Genomic DNA, 21,688 nt, shown 5'->3' with positions numbered 1-21,688 from the left:
AGACAGTAGATAGGGAACAATAGAGAGAGAGAGTAGGGAAGACAATAGAGTAGAGTACAGAAGAGAGTTCAGCAGAGAAGGCAGTACAGTAGAGAAAGGAGAAGGGTTGAATATAGATAATAGAGAGTTCAATAGAGAAGACAGTACAGTAGAGTTGAGATGAGTCAGTCAGTTGAGTTGGGAGTTGATTGAGAGTTAGTGGAGTGAAGTTGAGTTCACGGCAGTTCAGTTGGTGGCAGTTCAGTTTGTGAACCTGAGAGACAGTTTTTACCAGGACAGTTATACAGAGACAGGTCGTACACAGAACAAGCTAGACACAGGTGCAGACAGAAATAGCCAGAGAATGAGAAAGGAAATTAGAACAGATTACTAGAGTTAGTCTGAGGCCAAGCAGAGCAATTCAGTAAGAAAATGAGAGAAGCCAGTTTGAATTAGTCACCTTTGAGAGGAGTTTGAGCCAGAATAGCTGAATTGAATCAGCCAGCCAAAATTCAGAAAGAGCTAGAAAGGGAAAGCTTATTCCGCAGTAAATCTCAGATGCTGAAAACATTCTAGGCCTCGGTTAGATTGTAAAGAGGCTAGAAGCTTCCAGGACAGATGGCGTGAGATCACCACTGAATCTGGCAAATAAAAGTTACTTTTATACCGGATCTTACTCTACTTGCTCAATAGGTAAATCAGGGGAAAACCCTATAGATGTCAAAAAGTATAGGGATCTGACCCTTGATGTTCTATATTACCCTTAATTAACAATAGTTTTTTAATAGCTTTGCAACACTGTGAAGGTTTTCCAATTTCATTTTCAGATTATTATGCAAGGATTGGAAATCATCATCAAGCTAGTAAGCTATGGGATTTTTCTCATATGAACTGGATTTGTGGTTTCAAAACTTGTCCAGTCTTCTCCCATTCCAAAGGCAGTACTTATTTTATTGATTGCTCATCTACAGGTATAGGAAAGATCCATGGTCCAGATATTTATCAGTCTATCAATACTTCTTTTTCTTCAGTCCTGCGAGAGAACTGGCTGTTTTGATTCGTTTATTATGGTCAATTCCAAAACCCTTACCGTATTGTTTCAGATTCTGCTTATATTGTAGAATTATTTCCAGCAACAGAAACTGCTTTTTGTTTTGTTTGTTGTTTTTGCATTCTCTTATGCTCTCATTACTACAGGAACTACCACATCTGCTTAAAATGCACATAATTCTATGTTTATTATTCATAACATTGCACACTCTAACCTTCCAAGTTTTATTGCAGAAGGAAATAATATAGCTGATATATTAACCTGGCTGTTTTTATTTCTCCAGAATAGGAACATCAACATCTATACAATAATGCTAGCAGAATGTGTGTATGATACCCTATCCTGCTTGGATAAAAGTGAAAACTCACACAGGAATGTCATGTTTGTGCTCCCTTACACTGTCATCATCAGATAGGTGGAGTTGATCCCAGAGGTAAATACACTAATAAATTATGGCAGATGGATGTTACTAACTTTGGTGTTGTGCCTCATACACCCTCTATTCATGTTTGCATTCATAAGTGTTTCTAAATTTATTTGCGCTGTACCTCAATCGTCATAGAATGCTTCTGCAGTGTACTCTTCTATTATACAAACTTTTGCCGTTACAGGAGTGCCTACTTCTATCAAATTGGACAATGGACCAGCCTAAAGTAGTAAAAAATTTAAAACTTCAGTAAAGAATAGAATAATAATCATCTGACGTGCACTCTATATCACAGTATTATTTAATTCTCAAGACTAGAGAATAACTGAAAAGGAGTCATAACATGTTAAAACAACAGTGATTTTAAAAATAAGAAAGAGGTGATTCGCAAATGACTAAAATCACCTAGACCAGTGGTTTTCAACCTATATGTCATGACTCTTTGGGGGTCAAGCAACCCTTCCACCAAGGTCATATATCAGATATCCTATATATCCTATATCAGATATGCATATATTTACATTATGATTCATAACAATAGAAAAATTACAGTTATGAAGAAGCAACAAAAATACATTTTGGGTGGCTACCACAACATGGGAAAATGTACTAATGGATCACAGAATTAGGAATGTTGAGTAGCACCCGTCTAAATTAAGCGGTGCAATTATTCACTGATTCCCTTGGCAAAGAAATTATATTACTTTAAAAACAATAGGTTCTGATTTTGTCATACTAAATTAGTATCTTTGGAATGTATGCACACTTTCTCCTTTTGAAAGCACAGATGAGAACTGAAAATTTTTATGTGGACTAAATTTTATGATTGTTTTCTGTTAATGAAATAAAATCTTTTAAAATTAAAAAAAATAAAAAAGAGGAAGCACCAAGGGATCTTCTTGCATTTTCCCTTTTTTATTCCTAATTTTAAAAAATGCCTCAGGGTGATATATATTCTAGAGCTCAAAAACAATTCTCTACAGATCATTCTGAACTACCTTTAGATAGCCCCGTGAGGTTTAAGCATCTGTCATTGCAAATGGCCCCACTGAACTATTATGGATTCCTCTTTGCCTCCTCCAGCCCTGTGCCACCAAGGACAACATCAGAAGGCAAGGAGACAGTGGGAGTCACCAGAAAGTTAACAAACTTACAGCTAAAGGCAAAAGGAGATGTTGACAATGTGAGAAGTCAAGTCTTCCCACCAGGACCAAGTTAAGACCCGATGCACCAAGAAAGAAGTTACTTTACTAATGACTTTTGGACCATAATAGTCTCATGCATCCATCTGAAGAAGAGACTGTGTTTAATATTTCCTTGGGACTTGAATCACTAACATTTTCAAAGGACATCATAATACTTGCATTTCTATTAGAGATAAATATGTATTTACTTTCTACAAAATAATAGAACTAATAAACATATAGGTCTTTTTTGAGCTTATCTCTAGATTTCTGTGATCAATATAATAATATATTTACAGTAATGGACATGGCTTAGACTTCTGGTCTTGCTGTCAGAGTATATAACATATGATTTTTTCACTGTTCTAATATTGATTGTGTTTATAATTTGGTGTTTATCATATACATATGCAACAAATGACAACTAGATGTACATACAACATCTTAAATCAAAACCACTCTGGATAGTCTATTAAACAATTAAAAAGGGGAAGAAGTCAGTACACGGTTCAGTAATGGCGTCATATGAGGAAAATTCTGAATTCTTATAAGAAAACTCCAAAAAACAAGACAAGAATCTTGTAACCTGTTTCTTCAAAACACAGAATTGTTCTTGGAATCTGTTTTTGTGCACCTCCCCAGGATAGTATATAGGAATGAGTTTACCTCAGATTACTCATTATTGCTTTTTTCATCATTCAATTTAACGATTAAACTATCCTTTCTGTGTCTCTATTAAAAAAAAATGCTTTTGCTACATGTGGCTTGTCCTTGTGATTGTATACAACTTGAACTCATGAGAACTTTACTTATGAGACCTCCCTTAACCTTCAGAGTATAAATTGTCTGAAACACTGAGTATATTTAGCAATTTTAGAAGACTTCAGTCCACCTCATTTATCAGATCCATTCTCCCAAGTCCCACCATGTATAGACCAGGCCGGTGACAATGTAAAACTAATAGAATTATTTGCAATAGTACCTCTGATATCATATCTTTTCTGTCAAAACATCAAAATACTGTTTGCACCCAGGAAATTTAACGATTCATGCAATAGTGCTTAGAAACACACAATATGATTGTTAAGTAGTTGTTCATACCGTCATGAATCCATCCAGCAAACCTGAGTCAGGTTTTGGAGGTGCCTGCAACCGTTCCATAGACCACTTTTCGATGATGGAGGAGACTTGGGTATTCTCTGTATTTAGTATTCTGAACCCTGTCATATTTACACCACTGTATCTGTAGGGCTCCACATCAAGAGCAAAGAGGTCCTGAAACAGAAATTGTCTTGTGTCACCAAAAGCAGACTGAATTAACAAGTTTACAGTACTGAAATCATCACTTCTTATATTCCCCTTATGATACTTAGAGCAGTGATTCCAAGTCTTACAGATCAAATAACCTTATGATTTTACAAAGCAAACGAGTTAGCTTTGTACATGAACATGTATATTGTTTACATTATAAGTTAAGCAACAAAAAATTGGCCTTTCTGAAACATACATTTTGTGTTTCTATAATCTTTCTAGTTTGGCCTTATGTTTTAAGCATGCATATTTTTCTTTACCCTACCTCTTGCTATTTAGTCACATTCTAGTTTTGTTTTGTCTGGTTTACTTTTGCTTCTCTTTTTGCATTTACTTGGAAAAGCCATTTACAAAATAAGGCTGTAATTAAAATCTTTATTTTTCAATATTAATTACACTTTATTCAATTTGTATCCCAGCTGGAGCTCCTTCCCTTATTCCTTCCTAGTCTCACCCTCCCTACCTTATATCCTCCCATGCCCCTCTCCAAGTCAACTGATAGGGGAGGTCCCCCTTCCCTTCCATCTGACCATAGCCTATCAGATCTCATCAGGACTGGCTGTATTGTCTTCATCTGTGGTCTGGTAAGGCTGCTCTTCCCTCATGAAGAGGTGATCAAAGAGTCAGCCACTGAATTCATGTCAGAGACAGTCTCTGTTCCCCTACTAGGGAACCACTTGGATACTGCCATTGAGCTACATCTGAGCAAAGGTTCTAGGTTGTCTCCATGAATGGTCCTTAGTTGGAGTCTCAGTCTCAGAAAAGACCCCTGTGCCCAGATTTTTTGGTTCTGTTGCTTATTTTTAAATTCAATTTTCCTTATCAATTTAACTATTTTTCCTTCTTGGTATATGTTGGCATATATTATTTATTTGCATCTTGAATGAAATATATCTAATCTCTTTGCATTAGTTTATATAAATTGAATACTAAAATTTTAAAGATTATCCTATAGTACAGAAGAACACAACTCAGAACAATGTCAAGTGTTTTCTATTGTATTTTATGCCTATCAATGAAAAGTATAGCAGTACTTTGGTGTGATTATAAGCAAGCAAGTGAAAGACCTGTTTGAAACAAACAAACAAACAAAAACAACAACAACAAAAAAATTCAAGTATCAGAAGAAAGAAATTGAAGAAGATATCAAAAGATGGAAAGATCTCTTGTGCTCATAGATCGGTAGGATTAACATAGTGAAAATGACCATCCTGCCAAAAGCAATCTACAGATTCAATGCAATTCCCATCAAAATACCAACACAATTCTTTACGGACTTTGAAAGAACAATTCTCAACATCATATGGAAAAACAAAAAAAACCCAGAATTTCTAAAATGATCCTGTACAACAACAGATGATCTGAAGGTATCTCCATCCTTGATCTCAAGCTGTACTGTAGAGCAACAGTAATAAAACCTGCATGGTACTGGCATAGAAAAAGAATTGTCGATCAATGGAGTCGAATAGAACACCCAGAAATAAACCCACACATATATTGATACTTGATCTTTTACAAAGAAGCCAAAACCATTCAATGGAAAAAAGACAGCATCTTCAACAAATGGTGCTGGTCTAACTGAATGTCTGCAAGTAGAAAAATGCAAATAGTTTCATATTTATCACCTGGACAAAAGTAAAGAATCTTTTGTCTCAGTGGATCAAAGACCTCAACAAAAACCAGACACACTAAATCTGTTAAAAGAAAAAGTGGGAATTCTACCACTGAACCACCCATGCTGTGCAGAGTGAGTGGAATTTTATGTAAGAAGTGGGAAATAGTAAGAGCTGAAGAGGACAGGAACTCCACAAGGAGAGCAACAGAACAAGAAAATTTGAAAACAGGGAACTTCCCAGAGACTCATACTCCAACCAAGGACTATCTGTGGAGATAACCTAGAACCCTGACAATGCAGCCACTTCTGATGAGAACTGATAGACTAAGATCAGAAAGAAGGAGAGGAGGACCTCCCCTATCAGTGGACTTGGGGAGGGGCATGCATGCAGAAAGGGAGAGAGGGTGGGACCGGGAGGGGAGGAGGGAGGTGCTTATGGGGGGATACAAAATGAATAAAGTGTAATTAATAAAAGTCAAATAAAAAATTTAGAAAAAAGAAAAAGTGGGGAAGAGCCTAGAACTCATTGGAAGAGGAGACAATTTCCTGAACAAAATACCAACAGCACAGGCTCTAAGATCAACCATAAATAAATGGGACTTCATGAAACTGAAAATGTTCCATAAAGCAAAGGACACTGTCATCAGAACAAAACGACAGCCTACAGACTGGGAAAGGATCTTCACCCACCCTACATCTAATAGAAAGTTAATATCCAGAATATATAAATAACTCAAGAAGTTAAAAAGCAACAAAGCAAGTAATCCAATTAAAAAAATGTGTTAAAGAGCTAAACAGAGAATTCTCTGTAGAGGAACATAGAATGACTGAGAAACACTTAAAGAAATGGTGAACATCCTTAGTCATCAGGAAATGCAAATCAAATCGACCCTGAGATTTTACCATTACACCCATCAAAATGGCTAAGATCAAAAACTCAAGGGATGACACATGCTGGAGAGGTTGTAGAGAAAGGGGAACCCTCCTCTATTGCTGGTGGGAATGTGAACTTATGCAACCACTTTGAAAATCAATCTGATGCTTTCTCTGATAATTAGGGATAGTGCTTCCTCAAGATCCAGCTATACCACTACTAAGCATATATCCAAAAGATGCTCAAGTACACAATAAGGACATTTGCTCAACCATGTTTGTAGCAGCTTTATTAATAATAGCCAGAACCTGGAAACAATCAAGTTGTCCCTCAACTGAGGAACGGATACAGAAATTGTGGCACATTTACACAATGGACCACTACTCAGTAATTAAAAACAAGGAAAACATGAAATTTGCAGGCAAATGGTGGGAACTAGAAAAGATCATCCTGAGTGAGGCATTCCAGAAGCAGAAAGACACACATGGTATATACTCATTTAAAAGTAGATAGGAAACATATAATATAGAATAAACATACTAAATTCTGTACATCTAAAGAAGCTAGGCATGAAGGAGGACCCTGGGTAAGATGATCAATGCTCACTCACAAAGGCAAATGGGATGGACATTGGAAGAGGAAGAAAACAGGAAACTGGACAGCAGCTTACCACCTGGGGCCTCTGGAAGACTCTACCCAGCAGGGTATCAAAGCAGATACTGAGGCTTATAACCAGACTTTGGGCAGAGTGCAGGCAATCTTAGCAAAGAAGGGGGAGATAGAAAGACATGGAAGGGATAGGAGCTCCATAATAAGAGCAACAGAACCCAAAAAATCTGGGCACAGGGGTCTTTTCTGAGACTGATATTCCAACCAAGGACCATTCATGGAAATAACAGAACTGCTCAGATGTAGCTCATGGCAGTTCAGTATCCAAGTGGGTGCCCTACTAAGACAAACAGGAATGTCTCTGATATGAACTCAGTGGCTGGCTCTTTGATCACCTCACCCTGAGGGTATGAAGCAGATTTACCAGGACACAGTGGAAGACAATGCAGTCAGTCCGGGTGAGACCTGATAGGCTAGGGTCAGAGGGAAGTGGAGGAGGACCTCCCCTCTTAACGGACTTGGAGAAGGGCATGGGAGGAGATGATGGAGGGATGGATTGGGAGGGGGCAAGGGAAGGAGCTACAGCTGGGATACAAAGTGAATAAACTGTAATTAATATAAAAATAAATTAAAATAAAAAAGAATTAAAGTAGAGAAGTGTAGAAGTAGTTTGTGTTATAACTATCTGAAAATAATTATTTCATTATTTTCTTAACTATGAGACCTGAGGTTTTTCTCAAAAATTCTACAATGATGTTGAATCGAGTTTTAATAGCATTGTCTAGAACTGTGTGATAAGGAAAAATAACCCGTCCATCTTCTTCCTACTACCAAGTTTCTTAGCAAGGATGTTTGATGTAATATAATACTTGCTGTGTCAAGAATCCTGCCTGGATAAATCATTGTCATCACAAAATCTATTGAGAACTACTGGATTTTAATAATGACCCTCAAACCAAGAAAAGTAAGTTTAACATTTTGAACACATAGCAATAATACTGACTGGACTGCTCATCAACAAAATGGAAAAATGCTTCTATATAAATTGTTGAGAAAAATATAAGTAGAGTTTGATGGATGATCTTAGAATAATACTTAAAGTTTTAAATGAAATCAAAGAGTAATTGATTTGGAGAGTAATAAATTAATATTTAAATGATTTGAATTTATACCAATGTCAGAATATCTAGAATTGGTCTATAATAACTATGAATAATATACACACATGCATTTAGTCTTTATTGAAGCAAAGGTGATAATTGATCATTAAAATATGACAATCTAAAGGCAAAAGGAAAATGGGATAGAGGCTGAAAATTGAAAACGGGAAAGAAATGATTAATAATAAAGATAGAAATCTACTTCACAAGAGAAAGAAGACCTCTTAACTGTATGGATTAAAAAAAAAACAAGCATTGCCTCGTGATACACACATATAATCCTAGCACTCATGAGACATAGATAGCATTGCAAGTTCAATAGGACCAAACGAAGGAAGGAAGGAAAAGAGGGAGGGAAGAAAGTGAGAAGAAGGGAAAAAACAAAGTAGGGAAAGAAAGAACAGAAAGGAGGTAAGGGAAGTATCATTCATAAAAAAGAAAAGACAGATTTTCATGTATAATAAAAATGCCATGTGTATTTGAAGACAAACTATGAAGGTAACATGCAATTTTCTGGATGCAAATTAAAGCATGTTAACCTAGAAAGTTAAACTAAGCATAAACAGTTTAATTGACTGAGAGGACATTTTGAAAGCCTAACTTTCAAAATCATAAACACAAATACAATACTAGTCAATAAACAACAACAAAACAAAAATGAGTAGAGAAAAGAGTATAAGACATCGTATTTGCTGAATACATTTTTAGCAAGCTAATTTTCAAATTCATTATGTTCTGAAAGTCTCTGAAGTCCCATAAAACAGATATATCATATTTTTGCTGATATTTGAAATAATATTATTTCAAAATCATCAGCTTCTTCCCAAGAGTTATCAGTTCTGCCTAGGTTTCCAGGTTGTATCAAAATAATATAAAGTACAAGTGCAAACATGTTCTTCATTATAGTACTTTTCACTCAAAAACACATTTTCCCCCCTTTTTTAAGAGTCATGATAATAAAATCTACAGTATTATTTTTAGGTTTTAATAAATTACTTACCAGAGTGGTAAATATATAATGATAGTATTCTGTCATCATTCCCATAGCTAATGCCTAAAAGGTAAAGAATTGAAAGAAACAAAGATATTAATATTGAAGGTGTACATAATGTGAAATATATTATTTAATTATGAAAGGTATTGATATAATAGTACAATTTAATGCATAATTAAACTCAGTTGTTCATGGTACATAAAATTGGATCACATAGAGCTTTCCCCATGGTTAAGAAAAAAATGAGTTGTTATTAAATTAATTTTGAACTAATTCTTCTGACAGCAAAGCTATTCCTTGATTGTTAGCAATTGTAAGGCTTATAATATTACATTTTGATGGCATTAAAACATAAATTAGCACATATTTATCCCTTATATTTCCAATATACCCACTACAAATATTCTAGTGAAGGGCATTCTTTTATCTCATTAGCTTTGTTGAACAATTGGAAGAAAGAGCTGCAAAGAACAGTGTAAAATAGCACTTTTCCCTCCAGCACCCTAGACATGATCACAACATTAATTAAGGAAATGTAAATCATAATTTTAAAAACATATGGACAATTAGAAGAATATTGTACTTTTTTTCAAAGATTAGATAAAAATTGGTTTTGTTTTCTTTTCTACAGCTCTTATTGATTTTTGACTGTCAATGATCTTAGATCATGTTATTTTTGTGCTGAAACTTGTAGTGATGAGAAACATCTGTCATTTTCAACTCTGCAAAAGTAAGAGAAATGAGTAATAACTGACAGTGAGAACTTAAAATCTATGCATTTGTTTAGATGAAGGAAGAGCTCCTAGTTAAATGTAAGTATTCTCATCTAATAGTTTCCCCAAACTACTGACTGTGCAAAAATTATTTGCTAAGTAGCTTTCTCAGCTACAACTTGTGTGAAATGAAGAGGACAGCTTCCTACACTTAGGTAGGACTTCACCAATTAACAGGAATAAAATTACAAAATTTATAATTTATAACACAAATCATTCAGTGAACAAAATATAGTTTCATTAAAAAAAGAAAACATATATAATAATAAATCAATGCTTGGCAAAATAAAACAAGTAAACGCAGGAAATAATTTAGGAAAAAATTGCTGATTTCTATTTTTTTTTAATTAATAACAATTCTATAACTATATAACCTCTGGTTAAATTATCTTAAGCAAAATAAAAGTATATCTTTGTTATTAAACATTTAAATTGCCTGTTACAGTAGAGAATGTTTGCTGCCAATATGTGCAGGAGCCTTCTCATCTCCATGATTAATCAATGACATTCAATATTGTCCTTGTTTCTAAAAACATTAGCTCAAGATATGAAGAAATGGATAAATTAAGAACATGTTGTCCAAATAAAAATACTATTAATATTCCTAAAGTATGTCAGAAGTTAATTATATTGATTATTTAAATTTCTATAAAAACTGATAAAACAGGATCGGATGAATGGGGAGGAGGTCCCCCCCCATCAGTGGACTTGGAAAGGGGCATGGTGGAGATGAAGGAGGGAGGGTGGGATTGGGAGGGAATGAGGGAGCGGGATACAGCTGGGATACAGAGTTAATAAAATGAAACTGATAAGAAAAAAATAAAATAAAAAAATTTAATAAACAGTAAAATTAAAAAAAAACTTTATAAAGTAAGCTCAACTATTATATGCGCTGACAGGAATCTAAGGCATAATAAAAATGAATTAATTCCCTGACAGAGTAAAGATGAATACATCTCTGGTTGTTGTACTGTAGACCTGACTAAAAGACAAACTGAAGAGAATAAATGTGAGAACAAAATTATCTGAATCAATGACCACCTGGAAACACATGTGAGAACTGTCTAGGCTAAATGTAGAGGTTTTTTTTTTTTTTTTTTTTTTTTTTTTTTTTTTTTTTTACCATGCAACAGGTATAATTACAGATTTGACCTATAAGGGGAATAGAAATTACATCTATGGTATGAAAAGCGTGACCTGTGCTGCCAGAAGGAAAGGTATCTTTACAAGAAAAATCAGTATGGCCTCATTCTCCATCACAGATTAAAGAAGGAGGAAGAGGAGGAGGAAGAGGAGGAGGAGGAGGAGGAGGAGGAGGAGGAGGAGGAGGAGAAAACAGCAGCCTGGCTCAGTCTAAATCCAGCTCTAATGTTCGAGAAGATGCATCTTGATATCTTGGGGTCTCTATTAACGATGCCTCCCTACCCCATTCTAAGTGACACAAACTAATTGTATTCCATTTAGATTTCTTCCTACATATTTATCCATGTAATTTTATATGAGTGTATATTATATACTCTCAAAGATGCTGATCCTTTTCTTAAAAAAAATCTAAAAAAAAAAAAAGAAAGTTATTCCTTTTTTGTTGATAACTTGTAACTCCTAGCATTTCAGGCCCGCATATTAAATTGTGCTGCGGAGTTAGGGACGGGAGCTAAGCACATTAGGGGCGAAGGTGGGCTTGCTTCTGACATGAATGTTCTACTGCAGCCATAGGTTTCTTCTTTATTACCTTGAGAAGTCTATAATAATAACTAGGGTGGTTTATGGCTTTATGTGAAAATTTTACAAACTTAGATTTTGAAACCAAGAATCAACTATAATCTATGTGACCTATAGATAGGCTAAAAATATAAGTAGTTATCCGGTAACCTCATGAAGGAAACAAGAGAAGTATTATCTCAAAAGATTATTTCAATTGCCACTCTGTATGTTGTTTCAACTACACATCAACATGTCTCCCCACACTTTAAATTACATAAAAGGAAAAAAAATATGTATCTTCTTACACAAGAATATTATTTGAGAAGCCTAAAAAATATATACTGTGACATACATCATATTTTTATGAAGATCGAATATTAATTTGTTTAAAATAAAACTCTTAGGTATGTGTAGTATTAAGCTGGTTATCTTGTCATCTCGGCATATAATTTGCAAGCCGTTTATTCTAACAGTTAGATTCAGGAATAGTATTGCTCATGCTTAACAAAAATGAAGGCCAAAACATATAATTATATTAACATTAATTTTATTTTGTAACTTCCTGCTCTGCGTGTATTTGCAACAGCCTTTATATTTTTTCAAGATGAAGGTTTTTATTTCACGTTCTCTGATCTGAACTTTGAAGACCTTGATTACAGTGTTCCTGTGTGGTAGAATGTCTTCGTGTGGTTTTACTTCGTGTGGCTTTGCCTTAGGGAGTTCTTTGTGAGAAATCTGAATGGAGGCTGGAGTATCCGTTGCTCAGGCATACCCATCGGTTAATGCATTCAACTTGCCTGTGAGGAAATCTAGTCGGGCCCGAGATCCACTCACTTTTAAAGCTTTCGGGCATAAACAACCTGCTTCAAATTCTTTGTTGCTCAGTGTTTAGTCAAAAGAGAGTTAGTTTGAAGAAACATTTAAAAATTGTAAGAAAACAAGGTTAAACTGTCTAAGGCCACCTTTTTTTGTTTGTTTGTTTTTGTTTTCTTAATTTTTGTTTTGTAATTGAAACACTTTCTGAAAACTCATCCACTTTTCTTTTCAGCTCTGAATGGAAAACATGGGGTAGTCCTGCATTAGCCAATGTTAAAAAATCTCAGAAACACACACGCACACACACACACACACACACACACACACACACCCTCCAGCTCCACCCCACACCGCACTGCACTGCACAGCCAGGCACCACAGGCATGGCAGCGAGGCACATCCTGTTCTGCTTGGCTTTTCAGTGCTTTAATAAACACCATGACCCACACACTTGGGAAAAGAAAGGGCTTATTTGGCTTTTGCTGAGTGATGAAATAGCAACAAAATTATTTTATAGTTGGAGGTCACCACAAATGGAACAAGTGTATTAAAGGATCAAAGCATTAGAAAGGTTGAGAACCATTGCTTTTGAGTAATATCTTATCACTGAGGGAATTTAGAGCAGGAACTAGAGCCAGGAATTGAAGCAAAGTCCAAGAAGGAACCGTGCTTATATGGTCTCTGACTTGCTTTCGGTAGTTATCTTCTACAACCCAGAACCAGCAGGCCAGCAATAACACCCACAGTTGCCTGGGCTCTATTCCCATCAGTCAGAAATCAAGAAAATGCCACACGGGCCAATCTGATGGAGGCAATTCCCTGAGGATATTTAAATATCATTTGTGACTTTGTTTTCATTTTCAAACAGAGCAGGGTTTACACGAGGAAAGATACAAAATGATGGATACATCTAGTAGACGCCTGAATGCACACCCCATGATTAGAGGTTTTCTTGTCTTCCAAACAGCAAGAACAAGTCAGTTAGGTCTTAAAGGTAAAACCTGATCTGTTGCTTGTTTTTTGGAAGCCCAGAGAACAGGTGCAAGCTTGTTGTCTGTCTCTGGAGGAAGGCAAAACCTCCTTTCTAAATATAAGCAAGAGTTGTTTGAAAATCATCTGAAAATATTCACACAAGCTTTTAGTGTTCATTCCATCATTATATTCACACTGAAACAAATCAAAAATCAAAATCAAGCATAATTCCGCATATACTTTATTGCCCACATATAAAGCTAGAGCAATATCCCAATCAATGAAATACTTCACTGTAGTAAAACCAGCATTCATACTGGGCTCCTGAACAAACGTGTGTTTGATAAGCTGACCATGTTACAGCAGCATTTACTATTGGTACTTATATTTAATGGAATATTCATCTGTATCTTCATCACTCTCCACTACAGATATTTTATTCCATGTTTAAAGGCTTTAAACAATTTACTAATTTAGCCAAACCACCATAATGTCAGCCCAGTATTTTATAAGATTAAATGAAAAAAAAGAAAACATAAAGATTTGAGTTCAAATCTAAATTTACAGCTCAGTAAGGGCATGGCATTCTGAATTTATTCTCCAGGCCAGGCGCTCATTTATAAGAGATCCTATTAAATAACTCCTACTCTCTAGATTGCAATTAGGATGATAAAATGTTGGCAATGTGTTATTTTCCTGACAAACGGATAGATTCTGAAATTTCCTTTTCAGTAGGAATGCCTCTAATGCAGAATGAATACTGAGAAAATCACTGAATGGGCTGCTTATTTCTCTGCAACTTCCTTGCTAGTACATGCTGTTCAAGTCACACAGTCTCTCTGAGGTTAGACTGAGATAGCCCGCTTTCCTTTGTTCACAGAGACAATGAAAAAAAGCACATATAAAAGGCATTTAATTAGATAACAGATACAGGCTGAATATGTTCATATTATATTTTATCCTCCTGGCTGGATATGGTATCCATGAACTCTTATTCCTCATTCCAAAATAAAAAAGAAATATGTATATCAATCAACAGACAATTGAAATTAGCCTCAAAATTTCAATCTGTTTTGAAGACCTTCAATAGTTACATTTTCTAAAACAAATTAGCTGAATGCTATTGTCAGCTTGTCTACTGTAAAATTATATCAAGATGATTTCTCTGACCTTTTAGTTATGTAACACTAAATTTTTACCTTTAAAACATAGTGTAAAAAAATTTGTAAGGAAACTAAGAATTTAAGCAGCTTAAAGTTTACCTGTTTTAAGATGCCTGCTGCCATTTCATGGCTACAGTCGAAGATCACATGGAACTCCTTGCCTCTTTTCATTTCTTTCAGTAAAGGCTTTGCATCTTTTGTATCTGCTGGAAGCTGACGGATTTTAAGTCGAAGATTGTACCTTGACGGAGCTTTGATGAGCTCTTGCAAGCGAATGAGACCTTCAATTAAAAAGAAAAAAAAATGAGTAGAAGTAAATCAGAGTAGCTCATAGAATCATGAAATGTTAAGTACAATGTGTGATCTTCTTGGTCGCATGTAGGTTTTTCAGTGCAGGGAATGGCAGTAGCATTGACACATCTTTCTTTTTATGTATGTTTTCTTTTAAACAGTGTTTTATTATGTCATCTAATATGTCCTGAAATGTCCTATGAATTCAAGCTGGCCATGGATTCCCGGTGATCCTCCTGCCTCGGCTTCCTGAGTTCTGTATAAGTTTGTGATGTAAGCATGGTAACAGAACATGCAATTTCAGATATTAATACAGTGAGCCTTCTCCTAGACAAACATGTTTCAGTGATGGCTATAAACATATCAAATCACTGATATATTTTAGCAGATCACAAAATAGTTTAAAATAACAGATTGTCATTTATTGATATAAATAATTTCCAAATACTGAAACAGTTAATATTTGATACACAAATCCTTGTTTGTTTGTTTGTTTTTTTAAAAAGCACATAGTTAAAATGTGTGATTGAATTTCTTTGTGGAGTGGCTCAAGTCAAGAAATTTCCTGTCTCCTCCATTTGTAAAAGCTCTTGCATATTTCTGTCACTGTGTTACTACTTCCTATGAGGAAATATTTTAATGAAAATTAGTACCAGAGTAGGAAAAGGAAGGATTTGTAGATAACTAATCTGGCCCTTTTTCTCTCTCGTTTTTCTATGTATATGAGCACATAATGTTGGTAATGTGGATGGAATCAAACTCTACAACTAAAATCCACTGTATATTCATAGAGCCTTCTAGATCATGAGAATAAAACCACAATGTGATATTTTAACCAATGATCAATATTTTAAAATATTCTTATTTTGTCACCAATAAGATACATCATATAAAAATATTATACATAATGTTGGAATCAATTACTAAAAATAGGTGATAATAAAGGTAATAATAAAGCAGAATTTCTAAGAATTACTCATTTAAAATGCCCGTACATTTTTTAACCTAAATCTCTACCTTCTGTATAATATTACAAAAATGCAAACAAATCAGACATTAACCATTACTGGATAAGAATAAGGAAGTTACTCAACCTATTTATTTTACAAGATTATGTCATAATATAAAGTCTACCCTAGCTTGCCTGTTGGGTTTGCATCTGGGTTCAACAATCTAGGATCTGTGTAGATTTCTACAAGATTCTGAGTTCTCTCTAATAGGATAACATTGTCTATGGAGTAACACACAAAACACAGAAAGAAACGTGCCTAAATTAGCCTTCAATAAATTATAATTTACCACTGTTGCTACATTAGCCAACATAGAAAGAATATCAAATATTTTTAAATTGACTCTTGGAAGATATTTTGACACTGATTTAGACAGAAAACAATCTCAAAATTTTTTTGCTATACTTTATTTTTTAATTAATTAATTAGCTTTTTTGTTACAATTTATTCACTTTGTATCCCAGCTCTGTAGCCCCCTCTCTTGTCTCCTCACAGTCCCACCTACCCTCTCTCTTCTCCCCATAGGCCCCTTCCCAAGCCTACTGATAGGAGAGGACCTCCTCCCCTTTTATCTGATCTTAGCCCATTAGGTCTCATCAGGGCTAGCTGCATCTTTCTCTGTGGCCTGGCAAGGCTGTACTCCCCAAAGGAAGGTGATCAAAGAGCAGGTCACTAAATTCATATCAGAGACAGACCCTGCCCCCCTTACTAGGGAACCCACTTGGAAAATGAGTAGCCTATGGGCTTCCTCTGAGCAGGGGGTCTACGTCTTCATGCATGGTCCTTGGTTATAGTATTGGTCTCTGCAGGGTCCCTGGGGCCAGGTTTTTGGCTCTGTAGGTCTCCTTGTGGAGTTCCTGTCCCCTCCAGGCCTTTTTATCTCCTTCTTCCAAAAGTTTTCCTGCAATCTGCCCAAAGTTTGGTATGAGTCTCAGTATCTCCTTCAATACTCTGATTGGCAGAGTCTTTCAGAGGCCATTTGCTCAACTATGTTCATAGCAGCTTTATTCATAATAGTCAGAATCGGGAACAAAAAAAACTTAGATGTCTCTCAACTGAAGAATGAATACAGAAATTGTGGTGCATTTACAAAATGGAATTCTACTCAACAATTAAATAACAAGGAAATCGTGAAATTTGCAGACAAATGGTGAGAACTAGAAAATATCATCCCAAGTGAGGGTAACCCAGAAGCAGAAAAACACATATGGTATATACTCAGTTATAAATGGATATTAGCCGTATAATCTAGGATAAACATACTGAAATCTATAGTCCTTAATCTCAAAAATTTAAAGAACATTTTTGGGAGGTTAAAGTGTTAGCAAAGGAGAAAAGAGCTATCATGTTACAAATTAACTCAACAGTTTGGATTGAAAAAGCTCAGCTGACTCAGAAATAGACATTTTCAGAAGAATAGTGTTTGCAGAGCTCCTCCTAAATATAAAGCCTGCCAAGTATTTTCAAGTCTTTAAAGAGCTCATGTGGATAGTTCATTGAGCTATCAGGTACAATAAATGTTTACTTATTCTCTTCACACATATACATCCCCGCTGGCATTAATGGAACAGATTTCAGCTTGCCAGCTTCCCCGGGGAATGATATTGAAGAGCGAAAAAAATAAATCACTGATGCTAGTAGGAGCTGCTATCTCCTACATGAGAATCTGAGTGAAGTGTTGTCTTCAATTATTCCTTTGACATGTGTTTTGTGCATGATTACTGTACGGTGGACACTGTTTCATAGGTAAATACAATCATTGAAATAATACTTTTTAAATCTAATCTTTAGCTGTATTTGATAGTTTGATGAAAGCATTAATACAGAAATGTAGTATTCATTTGCTTTTCACCTTTAAATACTTGAATGAGAATGGCTCAGTATTTCAATAAGGAAGAAGGAATCTAGAGAGTTTGAAAGTTACATGGAAGCATTTTGTACTCTTGATTTCCTTCACCTTCTACATCGGGTGGCTGGAGTCCTTTTGTGGATTCTAAGCCTTCAGTTGCCCTATCATATGACGTAATTTCTCATCTTCTCGTATGTCTGCTCAGTTTCCTTGCCTTCCTGTTTCCTAATGTTTTAACAGGAATCTTTCGCTGAATTCTAGTATTTAGAATATCTTGAATAAAAAGGAGAGGACTAACAAAGTAGCTTCTCATGCCTTTAAGACATCAAGAGAATGACTATATTCCCACTTACTATATGTGAAGGATTTGATAGCATCCCACTAATTACTTGATGGGATGTATTTTTATTTCATTGCGTCTTTTTATTTTTAACTATTTCTTTTATTTGAGATTATAATATAATTACATAATTTCCCTTTTACATATATACTCTCAAATGCAGAAGTACAGCCTAAATATAAGTTGAAGATGGACATCTAGATGAGGCATGCTAACTGTTGCCAACTAATGATTGCTGTGGGTAGAGAAGTCTTCCCCAAAGAAGAGCACACCAATTCGGTTATTTAATTTCTATTGTATATGTGCATTGTACGTGTTACTGTGTTTCATAACAACAGTTCATACTGGTATGTACTGTACCTTACACTATCGAAACCCACCACCATGTCACTCTGTCTCCCAGGTAGGAAGGAGATCCTCCAAAGAAAGATAAGATTAAACCTTAATCCTGCTCTGTATTCACTTGGTAACGGGGAAAGAAACAAGGTGATGCATCTATTAGACTTAATAAGGGGCTCAGACACTTTGCTTAAAATGTGCTTCATTCAAGTACTTTGCAAACAACATTTCAGAAATATTGTTTACTTAACAAATCTGGCAGCCAGTTATTTAATGACAGAATAGAATTGTAACTCTTTAGAACAGACTTTTAATTAAATACCCCTTTCCCCCTAATGTAATTAGTCTATACAATGATAATAAAAAGAAACTCTGTACAGATGGGTTCCTAAAATCTCACAAAAGGAATTCAATGCAATTACCTCATTTGGTAAATGAGGAACACCCTGTTACCTCTGAATCTATCACTACGTGTATGCCGTTGTTGGTTTTTTTTAACTTTTTATACTCTTTTTTTATTCCAGCAGTGGCAGAAATTAACACTTTCTTTATCATTTAAGGAAAAAGACCTGAGCTGCTCTTTTACAGCCGCTGCCTTCAATTTAGCTTTTAAGGAGAATCCCCAGAAGGAGCCATATATACACACTCCAGTTGGCACCCTCCTCTACAGAGATCAGTCACACCACATCTCAGGTGGGTTCATGTTCCCTTGCCCAGGAAGAGAGTCCGCAGCTTCCTCCTACACCCAGGTATCCATTTCAGCAGTCGAATTAACGAGAGTTTGCCACCTGACTAAATACCCAGGCCTATTTATCACTTCTGTTAATGTAGTCTTTGTTTATGCTAGGTAAGATTCCCAACAAATGCATTTTAATACTGGCAATGTGAAATATGCTACTCTGGATTCAGCGTTTCATCATCGCCCCTTTGTTTAAGTTGAGAAATGGAAAACAATGCATGAGGAGCCAAAGCTTATTATTTTGATGAGTTATTTCTCCTAGAAATGCTTAAGCTACATAGGTGTTTCCGAACATTCTGAATAATGTATGTACACCTATAAAATGCACTTTAACATACATTAATATGTTAAATATATGTATATATTTATTATATATATAATAATATATATCATAATAATATAATTATATATTTATATATTTATATAATTATATAATTTATATATTTTTAAATTTATATATTTATATATTTTTAAATTATATAATTTATAAATTATATAATTTATATAATTATATAATTATATATATAATAATATAATTATAATAATATAATAATAATATATATAATAAATATATATATATTTATATTATAAACAGTGTTTTGCTTCTCTTTGGGCCTACTGAAAGGAGTCAGTGAGCATCCAGGCAACCTGTCCATAAAAAAATAAGCTGTTTAGAGGGAGGGGACACAGCTGGAATACAAACTGAATAAACTGTAATACATTATAATAATAAAAAGTTTAAAAAATAAGCTGTTTAGAAAACAATGCTGAGAATAGAATGCAGTCTTACTGGCTACAATGTCAAGCATATCACTCCTGTCTTGGCTTAATGAGAAATCTACAAGATAACCAGGCTTGAAATGGACAGATTTCCTAGCTATATTACTGAAGCTTGATTCAGGATGAAGGATGGACTGCATATTACCAGTAAGCAGCACGTGATTATGCAGAGAAGATGGAATTGAGGTAATATGAGGATTATATTTGGGTTTCTAGCAGGAAAATTCTAAGAAAAAATAGAAATGTTAAGTCTGACTGTTATACCTAAAGTCAATACGAGAATATGATGCCCTTGCTTTTGTTTTTCAAGCAATTATATCAGTTTAAAATACATATTGTGCTTTTATATATATGCCATGCCCACAGATAAACCCTTTGGGTGTCGTGAGTCAGGATCTCTCAGTTTAAGGTGTACTAAAGTAATACAAATGTATTCAGAATGCTTCAGTTTTCGAGGAGGCAACAAAATTAGTATATTACCTTAAATTCATTTACCTTGATTATTGTTATTAAAATGTGTTTAGTTATCAGCCAGGCATGGTGGTGCACACCTGTAATCCCAGCACTTAGGGAGGCAGGGTCAGGTGGGTCTCTGAGTTCAAAGCCAGCGGGGCCCGCAAAGGGACACCCAAGGCTTCACAGAGAAACCCTGTCTCCAAAAAAACAAAAACAACATTTGCTCAGTTCTCAGTCAAACATTCAAACGCAGTGCTCACTAGGAATACTGCAGTCATAGTATGTGATAGGTACACTGTTAGGTTTATCTTTTATCTAAAAATCCTCTATCATATTCCTGTATACTGGACATGAATTGACGTTTATTGCAATAACATAGGACACATAAAAATGGTCAGTTTAATTATAAAGTAGATGTATTTGTCAGGACTCTCTTTGCTAATAACATCTGCAGAAAATATTCAAACTACTGTGATCCAGAAAAATAAAAAACGATCTGAAAATGAATGCCAGGATGAAACCAGGAATTCTGCTCTTAGGAATTTAGGATATATTCTTCCATCAAGGTGCTTCCATTCCCTCTTAAACTCTCCAGTTAATGACATACGGAGCAAAAGAATCTCATGCTGATGATTAGAAGCTTATGAAGTTTCTGTCACAATCTGAGGACAGACTAATTATTGCCTATTGTAGATTGTTTGCATGAAAGGAGGATTGATGTTTGATGTTTATGTCTGTGGCATCAAGGAGTAGTGGGAATAAAATCACTCTCTCCTGAATGTTTTATACCAATAACTTGCCCAGGATGACTCTGGGAAAATAAACATATATCAATGCAAAGAAAAGACACAACACAGCAATGTTTTAGAAAGTCTTTCAACATGATCACTTTATAGATTTTTTTTTTTGATCAGCATTTGGAAATTTGGTTCTATGCTTTATAGAGATATTGGTATTTTACAATGGACTAGAGACTTTTTAAAAGCAATACAGATAATTTAAACTTTTAAGGTGCCATGCATAAACCAAAATCATTCTGAGTAAGCTAGGATATCTGACCACTGTTCCTCTTCTTTCTTAGCATAATTTCTACTTCCTTACACACAGTCTATCCCTTTCTATCCTAACTACATATCTGTCGCTCCCTCCGTGGAACTGACATACCCCATTGTTCAGTTCTAATAGCTCCATTGCAAGCTCCTCTGTCTCCTGCCAAGTGGCTCAGACATACACCTGTCCCTCTGTCACTCTC

The 21,688-nt window shown here is 35.1% G+C and overlaps 1 protein-coding gene across 1 annotated transcript in view; it reads right to left on the bottom strand.

The window, feature by feature from the left end:
- The window catches only part of Grik2 (glutamate ionotropic receptor kainate type subunit 2), a 510,250-nt gene that overhangs the window by 220,131 nt on the left and 268,431 nt on the right, over positions 1-21,688 (bottom strand). The window contains exons 5-7 of the mRNA XM_055615949.1: positions 14,732-14,913; positions 9,211-9,264; positions 3,743-3,916 (exon numbers count right to left, since the gene is read on the bottom strand). Of these exons, the coding sequence (XP_055471924.1) occupies positions 3,743-3,916; positions 9,211-9,264; positions 14,732-14,913 (410 nt within the window). The remainder of the gene's footprint in view (positions 1-3,742; positions 3,917-9,210; positions 9,265-14,731; positions 14,914-21,688) is intronic.

Source organism: Psammomys obesus, unplaced genomic scaffold (genome assembly GCF_907164565.1).
Source record: "Psammomys obesus unplaced genomic scaffold, mPsaObe1.curated_primary_1811, whole genome shotgun sequence".
Taxonomy (NCBI): Eukaryota; Metazoa; Chordata; class Mammalia; order Rodentia; family Muridae; genus Psammomys; species Psammomys obesus.
The sequence above is the reverse complement of the archived record's forward strand: the minus strand, read 5'-3'. Positions and strand labels throughout refer to the sequence as shown.